Source organism: Cherax quadricarinatus, chromosome 28 (genome assembly GCF_038502225.1).
Source record: "Cherax quadricarinatus isolate ZL_2023a chromosome 28, ASM3850222v1, whole genome shotgun sequence".
Taxonomy (NCBI): Eukaryota; Metazoa; Arthropoda; class Malacostraca; order Decapoda; family Parastacidae; genus Cherax; species Cherax quadricarinatus.
The window spans coordinates 30,200,150-30,227,900 of record NC_091319.1 but is presented as its reverse complement, the minus strand read 5'-3'; the positions used below and the strand labels follow the sequence as shown (position 1 = coordinate 30,227,900).

Here is a 27,751-nt window from a genome sequence, read left to right as displayed (position 1 = left end):
ATACTGAGAACATCATCGCCCCCAATTAGGGAGACATCTTATATAACAATCTAATGTAAAAATTATGCTATTTACTATGGCTGGACACCACCTGTAAGAAACCATTGTCACGTAATTCTATAAACTGGCCAGAAAATTATTGCCTTCATTGTCGCATACATATCCGTTGTGCAATCGCAAAAAAAAAAAAAAAAAAGCAATTGTCAACTTGTATAATTACTACCAATTCAGAGTCATGTACTTATATATCTGTTATATCTATGTGACTCTGATGGGTTAGTCTTATACCCCTTAAAGAATATCTTATCATTTCACGTACACTTTTTAAATTACACCAAAGTGGTTGGGCCACTTACCTTTTATATCCTACCTCTCTCCCCCCTCCCACCCTTTTCCAAAATTTCTATCCTTACCCATCCTTCTTCCTTACCCATCTCACCAAATCTCTGGTCTGGAAAAGAAACAAGAAACTTTATACTCTAATAAATCTTACTAAGACAAGTTTTTTTTATTTATTTTGGTGTATCTTAGTTCCAGTTTGCCTTATTTTATTGAAGAACATAAGCTGCGAGAATTGATATTCCGATTTTCATGTGATAATTTCTGAGCGTTTCATCCAGTTACCTTCACTTTTGAACGCTGATAACTTGATGGTGCAAATTCTAAACGGCTTCAAACTTAAGGTAATGGTGCATTTTAAGATACTGGACATTCTGAGGTAAAAGAAATTTCAGTTTGCCTTTAATTTTAATGATTTTTAGTGGAAAGTTTGAATTAGTTTTGCACTTTGTATGCAGTAATTTACCATTTTTATTGAACATTGAGATATTAGTGTCCATGTGATAACTTGCCGGAATATATATTTATTTTCTTTTTTCGTCCTCCAACATTTTTTTTTTTTTTTTGTAATTCGTCCATTACCTGAGAATGCATTATGCGATCGTCTTTCAATTTTCAATTCTGATGTAAGATAACCAGGCCAAGATTCCAGGAAAAACTTGCGTATGCAGGAGTTCTATGAACATATTATTGACTTGAATAACTTCCAAAACCCTCTGCAGGGAAGCTTAAACGCTGGAAAAAGAAATGCCTCTTAATTCAGCGATGGTGAAAAAGTGAAATTCAAATTTGAAGCTGCACATCTGCTATATTAACGAGGAAAATAGTGCAAAATTTTGACTCGTGCTTAATCAAGTTAAATTACCTGAATAACTTTAATACTTAATAATTAACGTATCTTATAGCCAGGATAGTACTCGTTAAGTATAGTATGTAGGTGTGTGTGTTAATTTGTCAATGCACTTAATTTTTTTTTAAGTTGGAGTTGGAATCCATGAGATAACTGGAGAATATCTCTTTCGACAAGCTTCAGATTTTCATCCCTGGTTGATTTTCCAGAGAATAAGATTCACGTTTGTAAGTTTTATTAAATAGTTTACCTGGAGAGGGTTTCGGGGGTCAACGACCCCGCGTCTCGGTCTGAGACTAGGCCTCATGTTGGAACAGGGTCTGATCAACCAGGCTGTTACTGCTGGCCGCACGCAAACTGACGTACGATCACAACCCATAGTGACAATGATTTTCACTCAACAAGTAAAGAAACAATATCTCGTCATATCAACATCAAAACATTGCACTGCATTGCATAAGACAGAAAACATCCTCAACGTTTAGATTGTTTAAGTTCAAGTTTAAAAAGTTATTGAAATTAAAAAAAAAATACCTGGAATCAACGTATTCAAAGCAATTACTAAAACAAAATGATTTTTATGATAGGATTCAAACTTTCAGTGTTAATTCGTTTTATTAAAATTATATTTGGTTGGCACTTTGAGCTACGTATATTTTAAATTAACAGTTATAATAAATACATCAGTCTCCCTTTAATAACTGAAGATTTTTTTGTTTGTTTCTGATAATTTTCAAACGAGCGTTTGTGAGCGTTAGTGCAAGTATTTTTGCAATGAATTTAAGCTTTGTTGTTGCAAATTTGCTAAATATAGATTTTGTTTATCAAACTGGACTTTCTTAAAAACAAAATGACATGTTTTCTCTTCGAGGATTGTAACTAGTTTTAAAAAGAATAGAACTTCACAAAGAAAATGAAGAAATATCGAAAACTTTAATTTTATAGCATTTTTTGCTTCGTGAGTTTATTGAACTTGAGGAGGTGATGACAGAGTAGTCCTATTGTAACCTTCAGTGTTTTGTCCCATTTATTATCTTTCGAAGCATTCATATATTCAGTTCTGGTCATTTATCAAGTGAAGATTGGTGGAAAAGTTGACAAGATAAGGTGACCTTCGTTCAATTTTCTTTAGACTATTCCTGAAATTGGTTTCCATGAAATAATTCTCGACTGTCTTTTGACCAGTTGCAAAATTTCAATATTCGCAGTTTTGCCGCTTTTAATTTACAAATGGTGTAGTACTATTTTTATATTAAAGCATTAATTTGCTCTAATGCTTGTGAGTGACTATTAATTTATGGAACTGGATTTATTTTCTGCTTCACTGGATTAAACGACGGGATATTACTCGTACTGCTTTAACGCTTTCCCTGATGAAGATAAAATTCTACGGATGATTCTTCTAATGAATTGGGCAAAAAAAAAAAATGGGTTTGGGCTGTGTAAGTGGAACTCTTGTTCAGTTCTTTCACTGACTGAAGAATGCCTCTTCTCGTGAGGTTTTAAAGTTATGGTGATGATTGATGTGTTTTCCTCAGACGAACCTTTGTTCTGATTTGTCGTTGTGTAAGGTTTAATGTGCCTATTTTATTAATCAAATTGTTTTCAGTGAAGTAACCGGAAAATGTCTCTCCCGGTCAGAAGTATTTTATTGTGTTTTACGTTACTGTGATATCCTAAGTTAAATCTACCTAATGTACCCTTATATAAGATAACATCTGTGTACCCTTATGTAAGATAACATCTGTGTACCCTTATGTAAGATAACATTTGTGTACCCTTATGTAAGATAACATCTGTGTACCCTTATGTAAGATAACATCTGTGTACCCTTATGTAAGATAACATTTGTGTACCCTTATGTAAGATAACATCTGTGTACCCTTATATAAGATAACATCTGTGTACCCTTATGTAAGATAACATCTGTGTACCCTTATGTAAGATAACATCTGTGTACCCTTATGTAAGATAACATCTGTGTACCCTTATGTAAGATAACATCTGTGTAACCTCAAAACCATTGAGAGAAATTTTTTAGTATATTCTCTAAACTTATATAAAATTTAATTATATTACTAATGTACTTAAACCATTAACATTCTTCAACCTTACTTACAGAAAAGTTTAGAATAATTTTGGCCTGTATACGTTCCAATTTACCATTTTTTCATGGCAGAAACTGGAAAAAAATGGTTTTCAATGAGTTATTTCATCTTACCAGATAACATGATAATCCCAATTCTGAGCGGCTTCAGCTTAACATACTGGCGTATTGTAGGATATTGGTCTGTCTGACATAAGACAATGCCCATTCAGTTTGGCTTCAGAGCTGGTCTTTCTTAGTTGAAGGCTTGAATTAGGTTTTGGCCTATGTATATCCTATTTTATCATTTTTATTGCTGAAATTGGGTATTAATATCCACGAGAAAATTTGCTAATGACTCTTCTGGTTCAAATCTTGAACGCTATATCTAAATATTAGCGTTAGCAGTTTATGCTGTAATGTACACTATTTTTGCGTGCATTGACGTAAAGGGTGCTGCTAGGGTCATGTAATACAAGCGCGGCGATTCCTATATAAATCAGTTTTTTTTTTCAGAGATGTTAAAAATTTCACGTCAGTATTTGAATGTGGTAGAGTAATTTTAACACGAAGCCTACTGCATATCTGGTTGAAGAGTTCTCTAACTCCATTAATCATTATGACTGAAAGAAGTACACTTACCTCATTATTCTTATAATTCTAACAAGCATTAACTCTATGATCAACTCCGTAAGAGTGTAAATATCGCATTAAACTCCCAGTCAGCAAAAGGAGGAACGAGCCTCCGCCAGCCCTTGCGTTGAATACCCACCCAGTTCAGCCTCTTCAACAGTTTTGGACAGTGGGCGTGGAGGAGCAGAAATATGGGCGGTGGGTGGAGTGGACCGGGAGGAACACCGGGTGCTGCGGGCGGAGGTACGGGTGGTAGACGCGGGTGGGCTGGTCACCCATGAATCTATCACTGTGGTCGTCGATGACCTCAACGACAACCCCATGAAGCCAGCAGCCAAGACTGTCTACCTCTGGAAGTCTCAGGTAAGTGCTACAACTCACATGATTTTGGAAGTCACTAGGTGCTAGCACAGCTTGGTGCTACAAGGCGTCAGAAGATAGTAGGAAGTATATAGTACTTGATATAATGTATCACAAGATAACAGAAGTAAGATGACATGAGGCAGGGCGAACCTTTATGAGAGTGTGCCCAAATTGGCGATAATTTGGGGTGAAATTCTCCCACGTGCAATTAGGAATTTTGAGCAACAGATTTTATTAATTTTATTATTATTATTATTATTATTATTATTATTATTATTATTATTATTATTATTATTATTGTTGTTGTTGTTGTTGTTGTTGTTTTGGCATTTTACAAAATTTTAATAGAGAAAAATAAAGAAATAATTGAAAGCATTCTTAAGGCTTGTAACTTTACTGATCTGTTTTACACAGAACAGCTTTAGAAATTCAGTATTATGTTATAAATAATAATTCACCAGAGACAAATTAATGAATTAGTGACAATTATGAGTGACCAATAATTCAAAAAAAAAAAACGAGGAATCCAATTTCTTAGAAATATTCATCGATTTACTATTAACAAAAGTGTAGCAGAAATACTGAAATATAAATTAAAAGTCAGTTTCAAAATAGCATTATTCATAAATACAACTGTTCCTTATAAGCAACGGTAAACATCTGCATGATAAATTTTGATTCATATAATAAAAAATTAAAAATCAAGAAATGTAAAATAAGCATAATTTATTCTGAGTTAGACTTTTGTTGCTACACCAACAAAAGCATATTTTATGTCCGGCTTGTGTTTAGTTGTTCTGAGAGTGGTTCCTTTAACACTGGTTTACATCAGTAAGTCTGCAGCTACAATTACCGTCTTTTGCGGCTTATTAGACGCATTTTTCCATAAAAGGTCTCCAAAAACCATCCTGCGTCCTATAAACAGAAGGTCAGTGACGGGAGCTATAAGTGGTCCTTGAAACCAGGGCAATTCTATGAACTGGAACTGGAAAGGTTCTACAAACTGGATTGGTTCTATGAATCAGAAATGGTACTAAGAACAAACATAGTTCCAAGTTATGTTCATGTTTGTACAAGACGCTGGTTCTCGGTGAACCAATAATTATGGTCATCTCTAACCAGCATGGTTCTTTGAACACGGGTGGCTCAGTAAACAATAGTTGTGCCACAAGATGGGCCAGTGAAGGCCTAACAGTTGACGTGAGGGTTGCTTAACCAGCTGGGGCAGCGCCGGTGTCTGATCAGCCACCTCCAGACAGTTCTACAGGGGTTGGTAACACTTCAGGGGATCTCTGGGTCACAGGTGGGCCACAGTTCCTACTCACACCTTGCAAGTGGGTTTGTGTAAACAGACCCTCCTGGCCACATGGGTCCACTGTATAACCACCGTCCCACATTAATACTAATAATGATAATGATCTTTATTTCTACAAGTACATGATACTACTTATACAGACCTAGCTGACATCAATGAAATACTATATAGAAAACCCCCTGGTTTTATATATAGGCTAATTTTGTCCCTAGGATGCAACCCACACCAGTCGGCTAACACTCAGGTCCCTAGTTGTTGCTAGGTGAAGAGGGACAGCAGGGACAAAGGAAACGCATCCTGGTATTTCCACCCGTACCGGGGATCCAACCATGGATCTCAGTGTGTGAGTTGAGTGCACTACCATCCGAGCTACGGTACACCTGACAGATGCCAACAGAATGGGTCCACTCGTTACCCAAGTAAAAGTCTGTTAGTTAATTAGTGTCATTAATGGGCTAAATGATTTATGATTTTACTCCCAGGGAGTGTCAGTTCTTATAATGTCTGTCGATTGATTGTGGCAACCTAGTGTTCACTTATCTCGCCTTGATAAGGAGACCGCAGGTCTGTCATAAGCTGAGAGTCAGGCCAGCGCTTCCTTCACTTTGTTCGTGACTGACAGAAAGTAGAGCCTGCTGATATTAAACTCATGGGGCAGGTGTGTGACTAAATAGTCAGTTGTGTGTCAGCAGAGATACTTGCAGCCCAACTTAGCTCATACACATCTGAAGTCTGTCCATGATAAGCGATGCACTGAACAAGTGTGTGTGTGTGTGTGTGTGTATGTGTGATATAGATAGAATTTGTTGGTCAGTTTGAGCACTTGAATACAGTTCGATCTGACTCACACACGCATACACCTGTCAGTATTATGCAACTAATTTGAGTCACTCGAGTATCAGTCAGAGCCTGTTGTCAATTAAGATGCTGGTTAGTTCATTGATTGCATTGATTGATGGTATAATCAGAGCGAGGTGGCAAGTATCACAAATAGTTACAGTTCTGAGTAAGAGCACAGAACTATTACCTCACTTTAACTGGTGTGTAAAGACGAAGGTACACACAAGCGTAGTGAGCCAAGCTGGTGTGATGATCCTCCAGTAACGTAAGACAGATGTAACTGGTGAGTCAAGATGTTAGTGTCACACAATGTTAGCGAGTCACACTGGTATGATTATGATGTATAACACAACAGGTCCTATCACCTTCCTATGACTTGTGATTAAAAACGTCATCACACGGTGTTAATGAATCTTGCTGGTGGCATGACCCTCCAGTCTGATAAGACAGCAGGTGCTATCACCTTGCTGTGTCTAGTGATTAAAGACGTCATCATAATATTAGTGAGTCTCGCTAGTGTGATGACCCTCCAGTACCATAAGACAGTAGGTACGGTTACCTTGCTGTAACTGGTGAGTAAAGACGTCAGTGCCATAGGAGTAAGAGAATCTCGAAGGCGTGATGACCCTCCAGTCAGGTAAGACAGCAGGTGCTGTTAGCTCGCTGTGATTGGTAATTAAAGGAGTAATCAAACCGTGTTGGTGAGTCTCTCTGAACTGATGATCGTCTATTGAAGTAAGACAGCAGGTGATTGTAATCTATGAAATCAGTTCCATATGGCTGTGTCTTTAGTAATCACATTGATAAATCAATCAGTGCATACGGCTTTAAGATAAACAATTGGTTAATTAATGTTTCATTCGCCGAGGCTTGAGTGATCAACCTAATCAACTTGATTACTCACAAGTTAATAGGAGGCTTGAGTGCCATTACGAATGAGTTGTTAGTCACACCTAGTATATAATCACTTGTGTTGTGTTAAACTACTTTCTGGAGACACGATGCATTTTGTGAGATGTTACTGACAATTGTAAAAGTTAATTATCGTGTACACAGTACAAGAGGCCCTGGGTGGAGTACCTGCCCAGTGATGATCGGATTGTTCGATCACCCACTCAACCCCCCCCCCCTCCCCCCGAATGTGGTAGAAATTATACCACCGGTCTAGCTAACCAGTGCAAGTCAAAAAAGAACCCATAATTATCAACAGGAGCCCTAAGGACGGTAGGATGGTAGTAATGGTGCTGAGAATACAGGATGGGGATCTTAAATGGGAGTCACTGGGATGCAATCGATCTTAGGAATCATGGGGGATGAGTATACACGAAGGGAGTCACGAGGATGGAGGTCCAGGATGGAAATCATGGGTATATACTAAGCAAGCAATGAGGATGGACATATTAGGATGAGAGTCATTGGAAGTGATTCCAAGCAATTACATAACTGGAATGGGGATCGAGAGTGTGGTCATGGGAATGCTAATCCAGGAATAAATCATTTTGATAGAGATCAAGGATGAGTCATCAGGATAGGAAACTAAGGTGTGAGTTATTGGGATGGTGACCAAAAATGGGAGTCATGGGAATGGTGACCAAGCATGGGATTCATGGAGATTGGATTCAAAAATGGGTTCATGGGAAGGAAACCCAAGAGTTTTAGGGTTGGGATTTAATGATGGAGTCATAGTGACCCAGGATAAAAGTCATGGGGATGGGGACACAGGATGGTAATTATGGTTATGGGACCCAAGATGGCAGTCATGATAATGGGGATCATTTATGAATGTCATAAAGATTGGAATCCAGGATGCATATCATCGGGATGGAGAACAAGGATGGGAGTCACAAGGATGGAAACCCAGGATGGTAATCACGAGGATGGGGACAGCTATGGGGGACCCATGATGGGGGTTATGAAAATGAGAACCTTGGAATGAAGTCATGGGGATGGTGATCAAACAAGGATCACCATCCCCATGTTTTCTCATCCTCATGGGAGTCATGAGGATGAGGACACAATATTGAGCCCCAGAACTGGAGTAATATGCATGGAGATCTAGAATGAGGTTCATGAGAATAGGAACCATGAGGGAGGGAACCTAGTTTTGAGACTCTGATCGCGGGTTCAAACCCCGCCCGTGGTATGGTTTGAAGAACCCTAGGATTAGGACATAGGATTAGGACGCAGAATGCGAGTCATAAAGATGGGGACCCAGAATTGAAGTTGAGATGGGGACACAGGGTGGGGACTCCAGATGGAAGTCATGAGATTGGGGATCGACGATATGGACCATAGCTAGGGGCCCATGATGACAATCATGCGAATCATGACCCAGGATAGGAGTCATGAGAATCGAGACCCAGGATAGGAGTCATGAGAATCGGGACCTAGGATGGGAGTCATGAGAATCGAGACCCAGGATGGGAGTCATGAGAATCGGGACCTAGGATGGGAGTCATGAGAATCGAGACCCATGATAGGAGTCATGAGAATCGGGACCTAGGATGGGAGTCATGAGAATCGGGACCTAGGATGGGAGTCATGAGAATCGGGTCCTAGGATGGGAGTCATGAAAATCGGGACCCAGGATGGGAGTCATGAGAATCGGGACCTAGGATGGGAGTCATGAGAATCGGGACTCAGGATGGGAGTCATGAGAATCGGGACCTAGGACTGGAGTCATGAGAATCGGGATCCAGGATTGGAATCATGAGAATCGGGACCCAGGATGGGAGTCATGAGAATCGGGACCTAGGATGGGAGTCATGAGAATCGGGACCTAGGATGGGAGTCATGAGAATCGGGATCCAGGATGGGAGTCATGAGAATCGGGATCCAGGATGGGAGTCATGAGAATCGGGACCTAGGATGGGAGTCATGAGAATCGGGACCTAGGATGGGAGTCATGAGAATCGGGACCTAGGATGGGAATCATGAGGATGAGGACTCTGAATGGCACCCAGGATGGATATCCAGGTGGAGCCAATATAGGGACCCAGGATGGGGTCCCATTGTGGGGACCCCTGAATGGGGACCAATGATGGTGACCCAGGCTAGGAGTCATGAAGATGGGGACCCAGTCTGGGGACCCAGGGTGGTAATCAAAGAGAAGGAGACCCAGGTTGGGAGTTATGTAAATGGGAGCCCATAACAGGGAAGGACTGATGATGGGAATCATTAGGATTGGAACAAAGTATGTGAGTCATGGAGATGAAGACCAAGGATGGAAACCCAGGATGACGACAAAAAATGGGGACCCACAATGGGGGACATGAAGATGGGAATCCAGTATTTTGACTTAGAATAAGAGTCATGAGGATGTGGTGCTAGGATGGGAGCCATGAGGATATTGACCATAAATTGAGACCTCTGATGAGAACATAGGATGAGAGTCACTAGGAAGAGGATCCAGGATGGGGCAGAAGATGGGGACCCAGGATGGCAGTCATGAAGATAGAGAGATGGGAGTAATGGGGAAGAGAACCCAGGATAGAGGACTGTACTAACTAGACAAGGAAGGTTTCGTGATGCTGGTGTTGAATCTCTTGATCAAAATAATTAGGTCTGACTTTTATGGGGTCGAATCAGATTGCCTCCCATTTCCCAAGGCGTTGTATGAGTCCTTGTGGTCAATTAGCAAAAACTCATTTAAAATTAAGTCTTTTCTAAAATTTTCTCTTATACATTTAAAGATATATCTTTTAATATACGTTTATGCAAAAATTAATAATTTTGTACCAAAAGAACCTTAGAAAACTTATCTAACCTTATTATAACAAGCGCAATTTAATTTAGCCTAAGCCAACTAAATATTTTAGATAAGTTTACAATAATTTAAAAATAAACAAACACAATGAAATATATTTTTTCTGCTAGGTTCAGAATGATTTTTGAGAAATTACTGCACACATAAATTTTCTCTTGCTTTATTTGGCAAGAAGAGCGTTGCTATTTAAACCAAAATCGCAAGTTTTACACACACACACACACACATTATATATATATATATATATATATATATATATATATATATATATATATATATATATATATATATATATATATATATGTCGTGCCGAATAGGCAGAACTTGCGATCTTGGCTTAAATAGCAACGTTCATCTTGCAATATAGGACAAATGAAAATTTGTGTATGCAATAATTTCGCCATAATCATCCTAAACTTAACGATAAAAAATATATTTCACTGTGTTTGTTTAGTATTAAATTATTGTAAACAAATCTAAAATATTTTTTGTTGGGTTAGACTAAAATAAATTGTTCTTGCTGTAATAAGGTTAGGTAAGTTTTCTAAGATTCTTTTGGTGCAAAATTATAATTTTTTACATTAACATTAATGAAAAAAATATATCTTTAAACGTATAAGAGATAATTTTAGAAAGGACTTAATTTTAAATGAGTTCTTGCTAATTGACCAGTTTTACATATTCGGCACGACAAATATATATATATTTGCATATATATATATATATATATATATATATATATATATATATATATATATATATATATATGTTGTATACCAAATTACAATCCATAATAATTTAACATTCAGACTTTCTGACATTAGGAGTTTAGGGATCATTAGAGGATAAAGGCCATTTGTGCTTAAGTATTATCCGAGCTTCAGAGACATTAGAGCTTGTACTTGGCTGACGTTCATGAGTTACACGGATTTAATGGTAACTTCAATCCAGATCTCTACTGGAATATTTTATTACAAAAAAATTGTTACTAATGATGAAGAAAACTTTGAAGGATGGCGTTCATAGGTTAATCTTTCAGAAATTACCAGCATTTAAAAGTCATTTAAATTTAAATTGCTTTCAGACAACAATGGTAAGTCTGTTTCAAATATTAGATTCAATATCGCTGATTTTTAGTGGCAAAGTTAATCTTGTCAACTCCTCCTGTATGTCATTCATGGTTCCCAAGAAGGTTACACAAATTTAGGACGAGAAACGGACACTGTATTGATAAAAGGTAAATAAGTAGGAGCAGATAGAAGTTGTAGCAGGAGTTGCAGTAATAGATAAGCTCACGCTATAAGTAACCATGATGTGATGAGCCCCCTCAGGGTATATCACGCTATGAAGAGCTCTAATTCCTCGGCTGAATTTGTTTTCTACTTTGACTGATGAAATTTCGGCCTCTTCCCCTATGAGGAGCCCTCTCAGGGTCTCTAACTGTACGAGGGTCTCCACTTTCTAAGATTAAAATTTTTGTCAAAATCATTTTTCCTAGGTTTTTATGGAGTTATGATATTTTTACCCCAAGAGTTCTTCGTATAAACTTTCCTTGGGACAAGATTTTATTTCCTCAGTTTATATTTGTAAATGTGAAAATTTGATTTTTTTTCAAGGTCATAGAATGTTACTCAGATATATTTAGTGGTTTTTCGAAGAGACATGTAAAGGAAAATGTATGTAGTGTTTTCTTTAGAGTTTCAGACTCTGATGATCTCAACAGTAGAGACAAAATAATGTTTGTACTCTGTTCTAGACCGTATCTCCTGATACAAATAAGGATCATTCTACCAGTTCAGTATATCAAAGGTGTATCTACTGATTCCTCCAGGGGTAACCATTGCTGAGAAGGTTACTTAACCACCTAGTGGTAATAAGCTACAGCTCCAGGTCCCCCCTATTTTTAGAGGTATTAAACTTATATGGTGCCTAAAACAAGTATATGGAGGTAAAAGACTACTTCTGCGGTACAGGTCTCGGTATATGTCAAATTTTCTTTGGTACAACTTCTGGGTCCCGTTTTAGAAATGTTAGGATCATACGATGCTTAATCTGACCACATATGTGATAATAGGCGCATCTCCCGCTCCCAAAAAAGCAAGTAAACATAGTAGATAAGCTACAGCTTCCCGGTCTCATCAAAGGTAACAACACAAACAGGTAAGAATTATTTTTCTGCTAAACAAACTTCCCAGATGTGTTTAAACAAAGGTATACAAAATAAAACATTACAATCTTTTATTGACATTGTGCGAGGTATACACACATTTCAAGTTTTTAACATTATATATATGTTGTGTAAAACAAACGACAATACCTCGTATACTCAATGATACACAGAATCACATAATGTTCAAATTACGAGATGAACCAGACCTTCGGTCAAGGTGACGCCCGCAACCCTCTGTCCTGAGGCGAGGCTGTGGTCATCTTCCATGGGAAATATTATTAGTGGAGGTACTGCGGTCAGCATCCCCTTACGAAGTTCTAAATGGAGCATTAGTACACTCATGAAGGGGAATGCAATGGCTGGGATACCTCACCCCTACACCTGTGGGGGGAATTTAAGTCATTATTTTTTGCGAAAACATTTCATGATTACTGTTAAAACATACAGACCTGTAATCTCGTGGTAAGAAACATTACATGCTATACAAGGAGACGAGTGATGTGACTAAGTATATACATTGTTAAATGATTATTCTCAGCTCCCTCTCCATACCATCATAATTTACAACCATAAATTACAACTCTAAAACCATAAATTACAACCCTGCAACCATAACTACAACTCTACAACCAGTAATAACAAATCTACAAGCATAAATTACAAATTTACAACTCTATACAATAAATTTCAACTTTACAGCTATAAATTACTACTCTAGAGCCATAAATTACAACTCTACAACCATAAATTACAACTGTAATCACTCACAAGCCACCTGTAGCACATCTCTTGCTTCATCCCAGCAACAGTTCTTCAAACACACAATTCACTCCATACTGAAATATAAGCATCACACAATCTCGTTTAAGACAGTCAGATGTGGACGCACTCTCGTCACAAGGGGATAGACTAGACAAGCGACGCCTGTGTCATCACAAGATTCGAATTTCCATTTTCACACCTTTCACTTGGTCCTCAGCAGGTGTTCCTACCCAATTAATGTAACTGACTTATAAATTATTATAGGAAAAGTACAATTAGTGGTTACCACACCGCTCACATATTCGCATCCTCCCACACAAGCACAAACTCACCTCCACCTCACAAAAAATCACAAGCACACGCAAGAACTTAATTACACATTTGCACAATTTAACATTCCTTTAATTTTTTTAGGCAAAAATATTGATACGGCATTAAAGACAGGGTCATTGTTATCTAAGCTAATTAATTCACACCTTTTCAAAAGCAACGATTGCCACTGAAAAGTATAATTAGTGGTTACCACCAGACCTTGAAGAACACCCGCTGTACCTCTCTCTCACACAAGCACGGGCGCTGGCGCGGGCGCGCGCATACACACACACACACACACACACACACACACACACACACACACACACACACACACACACACACACACACACACACACACACTTTTCTAGTTACATAGGTGATTATCATACATAGCACCATATGTAAACATTACCTAAGATAACCCAAAAAAGTCAGACAAAGTAACGCATTTCCACTGATGTTCCTTAACTATTCTAATTTTATTGAGAAACATGTTATACACAAATAACCCGCAAAGAGAGAAGCTTACGACGACGTTTCGGTCCGACTTGGACCACTGACAAAGTCACGGTATTGTGCCTTTTTTGTTATTTAAACATGTTATATTTATTAACTCCCAACTAAATCATATTTTCAAAAAGAGGTATATACATATTTCTAGATTGTATTATTATTTATTAGGTATGCAAAGAGTAAGAAATTTTGGTAAGACATACAACCACATAAGTGATATCTTATGTTATGTACTTGAACTTAAAACAAAACTTACTGGGGGTATTTAAATTTTTATGCAGAATGTGAGCAATGCAATTTTTTTAATGACAATGTTTTTTTTTTATTAACACTGTAGTTAACAGTGTTAATTACAAGTTACACTCTATATCTCTAACAAAATACAAGTTATGCAAATCAAGATAAGCACAAGATATAGAATCCATGTACAAGTTATGTAAATGAAGGTAAATACAAATTATACAAACCAAGAAAAGAACAAGTTACACCAAGTTATTCCTATCAGAGTAAGTTATATTTTGATTAAAAAATATATACAAATGAAGGTATTTGGTAAGCACAAATTACTCACACATTGCGTTCCATATCTTTAATATATAGGCTAATATCTGTGAACAGTGCACTCCAAAGTAATTCGCATTTCTGTGTGCTGTATTATCTATGCAAAATACATAGATGATACTATGAAATAATTGACTGGCAAAGTTTTTAAGAACTTACCTTACACAGGATACTCTAGCAGATAATAATCTCGAATCTTCTGTTTCTTGCACTTCTAAATTTTTTATTTCTTCTCTGACGACCACCACTGTACGAATGCCTAATTCCTTAAGTTTCAGAGACAGAGTTTCGAGTATTGTTTTTATAATGGCAATCCCATATTTGAGCTTATAAAGTTTCATATTTTTCAATACCTTTCGGGAAAATAACCTCTCTTAAATTACCGTGTCTATATATTTGCCCCCCCCCCCAAAAAAAAAAAAATTATGTGTAATTGTGCAAATGTGTAATTATGTGTTTGTGTGTGCTTTTGACTGCTTGCAAGATGGAGGCGAGTTTGTGCTTCTGAGGGAGAGTGAGTGTGTCAGGGGTGTGGTAAGTGCTAATTGCACTTTTCTAATCATAATCAATGGGTCAGGTACAATAACTGGGTGGGAACACCTGCTGGGGAGCAGGTGAAAGTTGCAATAATGAAAATTCGAATCTTGTGACGACACAGGAACCGCTAGCCTGGTCTCTCGTCTCAGGGGAATACTATGTTCATAACGGTGTCTTGAACAAACTCCACCAAAATGGAACTCTGTCTTAAACGAGATTGTGAGATGATTGTATTTCGGTATGAAGAAAACTGTGTGTTTTAAGAACTATTGTTGGGGTACTCTGAGTGATGTATTGTTGGGGTACACCGAGTGATGTATTGTTGGGGTACTCCGAGTGATGTATTGTTGGGGTACTCCGAGTGATGTATTGCTGGGGTACTCCGAGTGATGTATTGCTGGGGTACTCCGAGTGATATATTGCGGGTTGACTGTATGGAAATTACTCTATCGCAGGTTCTGTGTGTATAAATTCTTGTAAAGACCTGTGACTGGGTGATTACAATTGCAATTTATGGTTGTAGAGTTGTATTTAATGGTTGTAGAGTTGTAACTTTTAATTGTAGAATTGTAATTTATGATTTCAGAGTTTTAATTTGTAGAGATTATTTATGATTGCAGAGTTTTAGATTATGGTTGTATGGAGAGGGAACAGGGAAATACATAGCCTGTAATGTATATAAGTCGAATATAAAATGTAACAATGTATACACCTAGTAACGTCACTCGTCTGTTTGTATAGCATGTATAGTGTCTTAGCACCAGAGTACAGGAGTGTCTGTTTTAACAGTAATCATTAACTTGGAATGTTTCTGCAAAAATAATTGGTGTTAAATTTTCCCTACAGGTGTAGGAGTGATATATCCCTAACCCAAGTGCATTCCCCTTCATGAGTGTACTAATGCTCCAGTCAGAGCTTCGTAGGGGGATGCTCACCGTAGTACCTAAGCTAATGATATTTCTCACGGAAGATGACCACAGCCTCGCCTCAGGGCAGAGGTGAACCAGACCGAAGATCTGGTTCACCTCGTAATTTGAACATTATGTGGTTCTGTGTATCAGTGTGTATACGTAGTACTGCCACTTGATTTACACAGTGTATATAAAGTAATATTGTATACCTCGCTAAATGTCAATAATAGGCTGTAATGTGTTTTATTTGTATACTTTCTGTTTAAATATTTCTGGTAAAGTTTGTTTACCAGAAAAATAATTCTTACCTTTGTTTTTTTTTTTAAGATTCGCCGGTATTTCTCCCGGCCCGGGCCTTTTCCAAGTGGTGGCCCGGCCTTGGCTCCCTGTCTAGGGAGTGTCTGAGACCTAAGTCTCCCATGTTTGTTCTTTGGGGAGCGGGGGAGCGGAAGCTGCGCCTATTATTACATAAGTGGTCAGGTTAAGCATCGTATGATCCTAACATCTCTTAAATGGGACCCAGAAGTTATACCACAGAAAACTTGATATATGTTGAGACCTGTACCACAGAAGTGGTCTTGTACCTCTATACACTTGCTTTATGCACCTTATAAATTTTATACCTTTAAAAATGGGGGGACCTGGAGCTGTAGCTTATATACCACTAGGTGGTTAGGTAACTTCAGCAATGGTTACTCCTGGAAGAATCAGGAGAAACACCTTTGATACATTGAACTGGTAGAATGATCCTTATTTGTATCAGGAGATACGGTCTAGAATAGAATACAATCACATTCTGTCCATACTGTTGAGACCATGAGAGTCAGAAACTCTATGGAAATACTACATACATTTTCATTTATATGTATCTTCGAAAAATCATTGTGTACATTATATTAACATTCTATGACCCTGAAAAACCGAATTTTTACATTCACAAATATAAATCGTGGTAATAAATTTTGTTCCATGGAAGGATGATACGAGGAAATGGAGTGACTATAAACTCTTGGGAAAAAGAAAAAATTTGGAAGGAAATTTGGGGAAAGAAACTTGATCCGAGGAATTGGAGTTCCTCAATAATGTGATATGCCCTGAGGGGGCTCATCATAGCGTGATTCCTCACAGCGTGATTCCTCACAGCGTGATTCCTCACAGCGTGATTCCTCATAGTGTGGTTCCTCATAGCGTGATTCCTCATAGCGTGATTCCTCATAGCGTGATTCCTCATATTGTGATTCCTCATATCGTGATTCCTCATAGCGTGATTCCTCATAGCGTGATTCCTCATATTGTGATTCCTCATAGTGTGATTCCTCATAGCGTGATTCCTCATAGTGTGATTCCTCATAGTGTGATTCCTCAGTGTTATTCCTCATATTATGATTCCTCATATTGTGATTCCTCATAGTGTGATTCCTCATAGTGTGATTCCTCATAGTGTGATTCCTCATAGTGTGATTCCTTATAGCCTGATTCCTCATATTGTGATTCCTCATATTGTGATTCCTCATCGTGTTATTCCTCATATTGTGATTCCTCATATTGTGATTCCTCATAGCCTGATTCCTCATATTGTGATTCCTCATAGCGTGATTCCTCATATTGTGATTCCTCATAGTGTGATTCATCATAGCGTGATTCCTCATAGCCTGATTCCTCATAGTGTGATTCCTCATAGCGTGATTCCTCATAGCGTGATTCCTCATAGTGTAATTCCTCTTAGCGCGATTCCTCATACCGTGATTTCTTAGTGTGATTCCTCATAGCGTGATTCCTCATAGTGTGATTCCTCAAAGTGTGATTCCTCATAGTGTGATTCCTCATAGTGTGATTCCTCATAGTGTGATTTCTCATAGTGTGATTCCTCATAGTGTGATTCCTCATAGTGTGATTCCTCATAGTGTGATTCCTCATAGTGTGAATCCTCATAGTGTGATTCCTCATAGTCTGATTCCTTATAGCGTGATCTTATGTACTACCAGGGGTAGTAGGAGCACAAATGTAAGTGCAGAGTGTAATAGTAGGAGTTGAAAGCAGTAGAAGTAATAGGAAAGAACAGCAGCTGAAGGATGAAGCAGTAGTAGGAACAGGTGAATAATGTTAGCAGGAAGCAGAAGAGAGAGCAGCAAGAAGCGATAATATGAGCACGGAAATGTAGGAAAGGAAAGAAAAAAGTAGTATAAGCAGATAGTAGAGCGAGGAGCAAAGAAGAGCAATAAGAGCAAGAAACAGAAGAATGAGAAGGAATCAGTAGTATTACGAAGCAGTAGGAGCGGCTAGTACTACTAGCAGCAGGGAACAGTAGTAGCAACAGTAAACAGTAAGGACAATAGGGAACAATGGTAGGGGCAGTAAACAGTAGGAACAAGAAACAGTACTAAGAGTAGAAAGCAGAACTGGGAATAGGGAGCAGAAGTAGGAGGAGAAAGCAGAAGCAGGAGCAGGAAACAGCAGTGGGAAAAACGAAGTTGTGGTAGGAGCGGCGGTAGAAGCAGGAAGCAGTAGTAGCAACAAGGAGCAGGGAGTAGTAGCAGGAATAACAATTGTTGGATCAGAGAGCAGTAGTAGAAACAGGAAAGAGTAATATGAGCTGGGAACAGTAGTAGCAGGAAGGAAAAAGTTGCAGTAGGAGACAATAGCAAGAGCAAGAAGCAGTGGTAGTAGTAGTAAGAGCAGGGAGCAATAGTAGCAGGAAGCAGTAGTAAGAGCAGGGAGAAGCAGTAGTAAGAGCAGGGACAAGCAGTAGTAAGAGGAGGGAGAATCAGTAGTAAGAGCAGGGAGAAGCAGTAGAAAGAGCAGGGAGAGGCAGTAGTAAGAGCAGTAGAACTAGTAGTAAGAGCAGGGAGAAGCAGTAGTAAGAGCAGGGACAAGCAGTAGGACCTGAAAAGTGTAATAGGATCCTGGAGTATTGGAACAGGTAGCAATACGTGAAGAAGTGAACAGGAGCAGGAGCAGAAACAGAATTCAGTATCAGCAATAAGCAGAAGTAGAAACAGGAAACAGCAATGAGAGCAGAAAGCAATAGAGGGATCAACAGCAGAAACAGGAAACGGTAGTATTAGCACCAGGAAGCAGTAACAATAGCAATGAGCAGTTTTAGAAGCAAGAAGCAGTATTAGAAGCAGAAAACTTGATTAAGATTATTATAATCATAGGGGAGCGCTAAACCCGTAGGGATTATACAGCGCCTGTGGGGGGGATGAAAGGTATTAAGACTCAATTCACTGAACTGGAGCAAAGATCCAATTTCCCAGATCAAGAGCCCCTCACCAGCTTCAAGGAACCTTCCCTGAGAGCATATCACAATAGTAGCCTAACCAGTAATCGTATGATGCAGGTGGGAGGGTCTGAGGCGCCTCTGGGACGGGTGTATGTGGACGACGCTGATGACTGGGACCTGGGAGACAAGAGCTTCCAGTGGGCTGGACCCCCACACCCGCTCTTCTTCCTCAACACCAGCGACGGTGCTGTCTTCGCCTCCAGCCTCATCACGGAGGGCAGGTAAATGAACTCATGGCATGCATGCACACATTCACACACAAACATACATATATAATACATATATATATATATATATATATATATATATATATATATATATATATATATATATATATATATATATATATATATATATATATATATATATATATATATATATATATTATATATGTGTGTATGTATATATATTTTATTATTAACACATCGGCCGTTTCCCACAAAGGCAGGGTGGCCCGAAAAAGAAAAACTTTCATCATCATTCACTCCATCACTGCCCACTGCCTTGCCAGAGGCATGTTTACACTATAGTTATAAAACTGCAACATTACCACCCCTCCTTCAGAGTGCAGGCACTGTACTTCCCATCTCCAGGACTCAAGTCCGGCCTGCCGGTTTCCCTGAATCCCTTCATAAATGTTACCTTGCTCACACTCCAATAGCACGTCAAGTCCCAAAAACATTTGTCTCCATTTGCTCCTATCTAACATGCTCATGCGCGCTTGCTGGAAGTCCAAGCCCCTCGCACGCAAAACCTCCTTTACCCACTCCCTCCAACCTTTCCTAGGCCGATCCCTACCCTGCCTTCTCTACACTACAAATTTATACACTCTCAAAGTCATTCTATTTCATTCCACCTCTCTCTACATGTCTAAACGATCTCAACAATCGAATAAGTAAAACTTTGGCTTTTGGTTTAAATAGCAATCCACTTGCCGAATAGGGCAAGCGAAAATTTGTTTATGCAGTTATTTCGCAAAAATCATTTTAAACCGAACGAAAAAAATATATTTCATTGTGTTTGTTTTTTATTAAATTATTTTAAACTTATATAAAATATATTTAGCTGAATTAGGCTAAATTAAATTGCGCTTGTTATAATAATGTCAGGTAAGTTTCCTAAGGTTCTTTTGGTACAAAATCATTAATTTTTATATTAACATAAATGAAAAAAAATATATCTTTAAACGTATAAGTGAAAATTTTAGAAAGGATTCAGCTTTAAGAGTTGTTGCTAATTGACCAATATTACCTATTCGGGACGACATATATATTATTACATACACAATATTATAGATATTATTGTAAACACAAATTTTCGCTTGCCTTTTTCGACAAGAAGAGGGTTGCTATTTAAGCCAAAATCGCAAGCTTTACCTATTCGGCACGACATATATATATATATATATATATATATATATATATATATATATATATATATATATATATATATATATATATATATATATATATAGTGTGTATATATATATATAGTGTGTGTATATATATATATATATATATATATATATATATATATAGAGTGTGTATATATATATATATATATATATATATATATATATATATATATATATATATATATATATATATATATATATGTCGTGATGTCGTGCCGAATATGTAAAACTGGTCAATTAGCAAGAACTCATTTAAAATTAAGTCCTTTCTAAAATTTTCTCTTATACATTTAAAGATATATTTTTTTCATTAATGATAATGTAAAAATTTGTAATTTTGCACCAAAAGAATCTTAGAAAACTTACCTAACCTTATTATAACAAGAACAATTTATTTTAGCCTAGCCCAACTAAATATATTTTAGATACGTTTACACTAATTTAATACTAAATAAACACAGTGAAATATATTTTTTTCGTTAGGTTCAGAATGATTTTGGCAAAATTATTGCATACACAAATTTTCACTCGTCTTATATGGCAAGATGGGCGTTGTTATTTAAGCCAAAATCGCAAGTTCTGCCTATTCGGCACGACATATATATATATATATATATATATATATATATATATATATATATATATATATATATATATATATATATATATATATATATATATATATATATATATATATATATCCATGATGGTAGGATTGCTGGTGTCCTTTTTTCTGTCTCATAAACATGCAAGATTTCAGGTACGTCTTGCTACTTCTACTTACGCTTAGGTCACACTACATATACATGTACAAGCATACATATACGCACACCCCTCTGGGTTTTCTGCAATTTTCTTTCTAGTTCTTGCTCCTGTTTATTTCCTCTTACCTCCATGGGAAAGTGGAACAGAATTCTTCCTCCGTAAGCTATTTGTCGTAAGAGGCGACTAAAATGCCGGGAGCAAGAGGCTAGTAACCCCTTCTCCTGTAAATATTACTAAATTTAAAAGGAGAAACTTTTGTTTTTCCTTTTGGGCTACCCTCCCTCGGTGGGATACGGCTGGTGCGTTGAAAGATATATATATATATATATATATATATATATATATATATATATATATATATATATATATATATATATATATATATATATATATTTGCTGGGGTAGGGGTCGGCCTAGGAGTAGCTGGAGGGAGGGGGTAAAGGAGGTTTTGTGTGCGAGGGGCTTGGACTTATAGCAAGCATGCGTGAGCATGTTAGATATGAGTGAATGGAGACAAATGGTTTTTAGGACTTGAAGTGCTGTTGGAGTGTGAGCAAGGTAATATTTATGAAGGGATTCAGGGAAACCAGCAAGCCCGACTTGAGTCCTGGAGATGGGAAGTACAGTGTCTGCACTCTGAAGTAGGAGTGTTAATGTTTTAGTTTTATAACTGTAGTGTAAGCGCTCCTCTTGCAAGACAATGATGGAGTGAATGATGATGAAAGTTTTTCTTTTTTTGGACCAACCTTCCATGGTGGGACATGGCTGATGTGTTAATAATAATAATAAAAATTAATTATACATAGAGACATATGCAGTAAGATCACAATAAGCAAGCAATATCTAAATATGCACAACAACCTCCATGAAAAAAATAGTGAAACTCCAAGCACTTTCGTAATACCTCATTTGCGAGTTAGGTCATACGCAGCCCGAAGCTAATTCAGACTTCAGCTAGGAAACACCAGCTCTGAAACTATATTTGTTAACTCAAGAGAGACTTATATAAAGTTCTTCACCACGTTATGTTTAGGGATATTACGTTATCAGCTCTAAGGAGTTGAAGGTATTTAGATGTAGCACTCAGAGGATATTTTAAGAAATGCAGTATTTTGATTTCCTCAATATCTTCAATAAAAATGGTAAATTGAGACTTAATCTGGCCAAAATCGATGTAAATCTCTCCAAGTAAGATTAATCAAAGTTTAAGTTTTAAATTTTATTTAACCTATGAGCACATAACTTTATATTTTGAACTATGGTGTTGAGGGCACAGCTATGTTAAGGGTACTTTAAAGTATATTATATTATGGAGATATAGCCCAGGATAACCCAATGAAATCCAGTGCTTTGAATTATTTCTGATCAAAAGAGACATTCTCCAATTAATTTTTGAACTAATTTGACTTATCAAACTGGCAAATTAATACTAACATAACTCAATAATTTATTTCAAAATATTACTTTACCATTTTAGATTATAATCTAGCAAACACCTCTTCATTAACAATAACGACCATCTCAGCAGCATACACGAACCTCGAAATTTTAAGGACTTTCAGAAGCGACTTTTTACAGTCAAAACATGGAAGCAAATATCGGAAAAGAGCTATATAAAATTAAACAGTGATAAACTACACTTACCAATTGCTTTTCGATCCTTGCCTTAGCTTTGTTTCAACAGGGATGGAAACCTAAAGTCACTCGGCTTGAATAAACATGTCTTATTGTAATTCTATTCTATTTAAAATTATTTACACTTTTCTATGAAAAAAAATATATGACTTTGCATTGATAAAAAGATTGTACATAATTGGCAAACTGGCGTGTTGAAATCTCACATTCAGTAAAAAATACTAGGAGTTAAGAAGTCTTTCGTTATTACATGGAAATCAATTTAATAAAATTTTCCTTTGAAAATTTCGTAGTTCAAAGTAAAAACCAAGTTTTCATTCAATAAATCCCATCAACACGGAAAGTTTGAAGCCTATCAGTAAAGGCAGTCATGTGACATCCTTCTTTTGTAATGAATCGCCATTATTAATTTCAAGCTGATGAGTCATTCTTTAGTTATAAAATGTAAATTAATATTACTATTTATTTAATAAAATTAACAAATAGGAATTTATGCAGCCTAGTATTTACTCGAACTTCGCTTTCTGGACACACATATCAGGGATGAATATTTGAAGCCGCATTCTTCAGTTTTCAAATGGATTAAAAATATTTAACTTTTTTACCAATTAATTTAGTATATCGACATTTTTTTCTGCACAGAGACTAAGATAACTGTGTATTTTCCCAGGCATAGATCCATCAACCATTAGATACCCAAGCCATTTAGAACACAGAATAAAAAATACACTAATTTGCACTTGAAATTTGCAAATTTGCATCTGCACACTTGAATTTCACTCTACACTGTCGTTGAATAGGATGAATTTTTTTTTTTTTTGACATTTAAAATCAAGCATCATAGGATTTTGGAATTCATCGGAACCATTCCAGAAAATTGGAATGAGTTCTTGAACTTTAGCATTCAGAAAGCAGCCCATACTAATTATTCCAAGAATCTTACCTAAGTTACTTAACACCTGCATTGTAAATTGAAGCTCATCGAATGAGGTATGCTCTTGTCGTTAACGAAATAAGAACGATAATTTGGAGAAAAAAAAAACAAGCAAATGAGGCAGCCACTTAAAGGTCCATCGTCGGATCTTTCTCAAAAAAAAAAAACGTTAAAATATTATATTGATAACTATAATGCAGACAAAGGAGCGGGTTATGAATATCGTGTTATTTGCATGCTGAGAGATCTGTTATGCATCAGTAGTACTGGCGCAACATACAAGGGAGAGTGACTTATTACGCTGCAAACCAACTCTCGGGAAATACATTGCGTGCATAAACACACAATCTGTGTTTTTCACAGTCTAAAATGTAAGGCTTTTGTTGTCTCTCCGCTGAATAGAAGCCAATCAGTGAGTAATTTTGAAGCTTAGGCAAAATAATTGCAAAATATTGGTGTTTTCCCCCTCTCGTACGGCAATATTTCTGTTTATTTCCGTTTAATTCTTCGATACGTTCTAGCGTTCTGTATCCGTTCATTTATTGGCTTTTAAAATGATACTAATGACATTGAGAAGATGCCAAAACTAAAATATTCCTGGCTTCTATGACCGAATTTGTGTCAAATCACACCGTGAGCACAATTGTTAATATTATTAATTGTTGTATAGTAGGTGGGAACTCTAACCCCATTTCCAAGTCATTTAGGGTTATAATTCTTGGAGTTTCTGTTAGTGTTTTAGTTTTGGATTCGTTTAACATGTCATAAACATGTAATTATTTTATTTAAAAAATCATGCAAACCTTTACAGTAATACTCCAGTTCTTAATAGCGTATTACAGAATCCATTATGAAAATTAATAACAAACAGAAATGTTACTTTCTAAGGATTTTTTTTTTTTGTCGGCTAAACAAGGCTTTTGATAATCAATTTCAGTTTATTTCGAAGTGGTATAAGTAAAAAAAAATCATTTCGTATGAATATTAATGTTCCTACTTTTTGTCCTTGGTACTGTAATGTAGTTAAATTAGGTTAGGGGAAGTTTCTAGGTTAGGTTTGCTCCAAAAACATTTTTCTTTATACGATTCAGAATTTTTTATTAGACAGTTTGTGACAAAACCGACTAGAGGCAATAACGTGCTTGACTTGCTTTTTGGCATCAATGAATCACTAAATAATAATCCTGAGGTTAATGATCAGCTTGGGAAGAGCGATCAAAAATCACTCTAATTACCTTAACTACAACCAAGTCAATGTTTCTGACTTTTGCTGGGCTGATTTAATAGGACTGAGGACTACCAGGGTGAACTGTTGTGACATGACTGGTCATTATCTTGTGGGTCAGTTCGACTGTGATGGTTTCCAATATGGCCTTTTTCAAAGCATTGTCCGTGCTGCCCAGGTAACTTATGTTCCAAATAAGGAAATTCGATCAAACACTAATGACCCTAAATGGATGAATAAAAGAAAGTTACTTATAAGTGAATCAAAAGGGGAGAGGGACACTTACGAAATTAATATATTCATCAGATAAATAAAAAAAGGTAAAGTCAAAAGTGTTTATGAAGTTAAAGTCACAAGGGATTCGACACATAATAAATTATGCACGAATGAAAGTCACAATGTCAGAACTTCGGTGCCCTGGAACTTGATACTGTTCCAGGGCACCGAAATGAGGTTTAGTTTCCATTTCAAATTTGCGTTCATTTGTTTTGAATTCATAAAAGTTTTTAAATCGTATTTGCATTGCTATAATGCCTGCAGGTACGAGCTGCGGTTCCATGTTAGTGACCGGGTGTGGGAACAGAGAGGTGTGGAGTCCAACATGACTGTTCTGGTTCGCTTGCTCACCCATGACGCTCTCTCTCATGCCATTCCCATCACCCTCACTCCAACCACGCCCACCCAACTCACCAGGGGATGGACTCCAGCGGTAAGTCTCTTACAGTTGTCTTCATAATGTTTTGTAAAAGGTGACATGCATTATTCACCATACATTATAATAATACATTATATATATATATTTATATTGATTGAAGAAAGAATTGTGTTGATATTGGCTATTATTTTTTGTTGACAGTTATGTTCCTGGTAATGTATATTTTTACCTATTAGAATTTATCCTACCTTAATACATGTCAAAGTTTACCTAGCAAGATTATATTTAAAAGGTAATTTATTAAAAAAATATAAAGATGAGACGATACCAAAGTATTTTCCGATGCCAATACTGAAACTCAATTTTTCGTCTTATGGCGATACCAAAACACAATTTTCGGTCGATAACATTATTCAATTTTCCACGATATCGATACTTTTTTCAATATTTTATATTTTAAAAAATACGATAATTTTGTTCAATAGAAAAGGGAATGCAAAAAATAGCTAACAAGCCATACAATATTTAAAACAACCATAGTGGGACTTGTAATATAGCCCTAGACGTTTCGTGTTGCAATCAACACATCATCAGAAGCTTGCAACGTTGCAAGAAAGAGTATAAAATCCTAGCAAACACGTCCAGAGTGAGAGTTTTTGCTAGCAAAAACGCTCAGTATGAAATTATTAATAAATTTATAATCGTTAAAATTAGATCAATTACTGGTACGTGCCGTTTCCGATCAGCTTTAAACTTATACCGTTGGTCACTCAGGATAGTGCTTTTTGGTCAATGGTACCTTGGTCACTCCTACATAGTGCCTTTTGGTCAATGGTGCCTTGGTCCCTCCTGGATAGTGCCCGTTGGTCAATGGTACCTTGGTCACTCCTGGATAGTGCCTTTTGGTCAATGGTACCTTCGTCACTCCTGGATAGTGCCTTTTGGTCAATGGTACCTTGGTCACTACTGGATAGTGCCTTTTGGTCAATGGTACCTTGGTCACTCCTGGATAGTGCCTTTTGGTCAATGGTGCCTTGGTCACTCCTGGATAGTGCCTTTTGGTCAATGGTACCTTGGTCACTCCTGGATAGTGCCTTTTGGTCAATGGTACCTTGGTCACTCCTGGATAGTGCCTTTTGGTCAATGGTACCTTGGTCACTACTGGATAGTGCCTTTTGGTCAATGGTACCTTGGTCACTCCTGGATAGTGCCTTTTGGTCAATGGTACCTTGGCCGCACCTGGATTGCCCTTTGGTCAATGGTACCTTGGTCACTCGTGGATATTTTGTCCTAGTGGTAACTGAAGAAAACTTCCTCCGATCAACGTCAAAATTTCTATTTAAAAGAAGGTTGGTATTGTTAATGGAATATGAAGTAGATATTTTGTCACTTTTAATCTCGAAATGATATAGTATTATGTTACTTCCATGCATTATTTTGCCTTGATGATAACTAGGAGTTCTTGATCCAAGAAAGTGGGCTCAGGCTCCCCCTAGCCTTGGATCGAATCTAAATGCTTAACATTCTATATGTGCTATATGATCAATACTGGTTTAGCGCTTTCCTGTGAATACAATAAAACAGATGCTAATAGCACCAATCTTTTATCGCTGGTTCATCTGTATATGTGAATATTTTGTTGGATTTTGAGCAATAACTCGAGAATGATAAATTAGACACATGGACAACTCTTGGATATCTTTACTGAGGAAACGTTTCGCCACACAGTGGCTTCATCAGTCCATACAAAGGAGAAACGGGAAGAACAGGAGGAGAATCAGGTAATCAGTCCCTCAACCTTGAGTTGATGTGGTCAGTCCATCAATCTTGAATAGAATACAGCATATCTGCGGAGAAGTAGCTTAAATACCGTAGGCAG

At 37.1% G+C, this 27,751-nt stretch overlaps 1 protein-coding gene across 4 annotated transcripts in view; it reads left to right on the top strand.

Annotated features, from left to right (window-relative positions):
* LOC128693299 (putative neural-cadherin 2) overlaps nucleotides 1-27,751 on the top strand; it is a 251,714-nt gene that overhangs the window by 94,570 nt on the left and 129,393 nt on the right. For all 4 annotated transcript variants that reach the window (XM_070089515.1, XM_070089514.1, XM_070089513.1 and 1 more), the window contains exons 8-10: nucleotides 4,069-4,271; nucleotides 19,302-19,465; nucleotides 25,758-25,926. In XM_070089515.1, coding sequence (XP_069945616.1) covers nucleotides 4,069-4,271; nucleotides 19,302-19,465; nucleotides 25,758-25,926 — 536 coding nt within the window. The remainder of the gene's footprint in view (nucleotides 1-4,068; nucleotides 4,272-19,301; nucleotides 19,466-25,757; nucleotides 25,927-27,751) is intronic.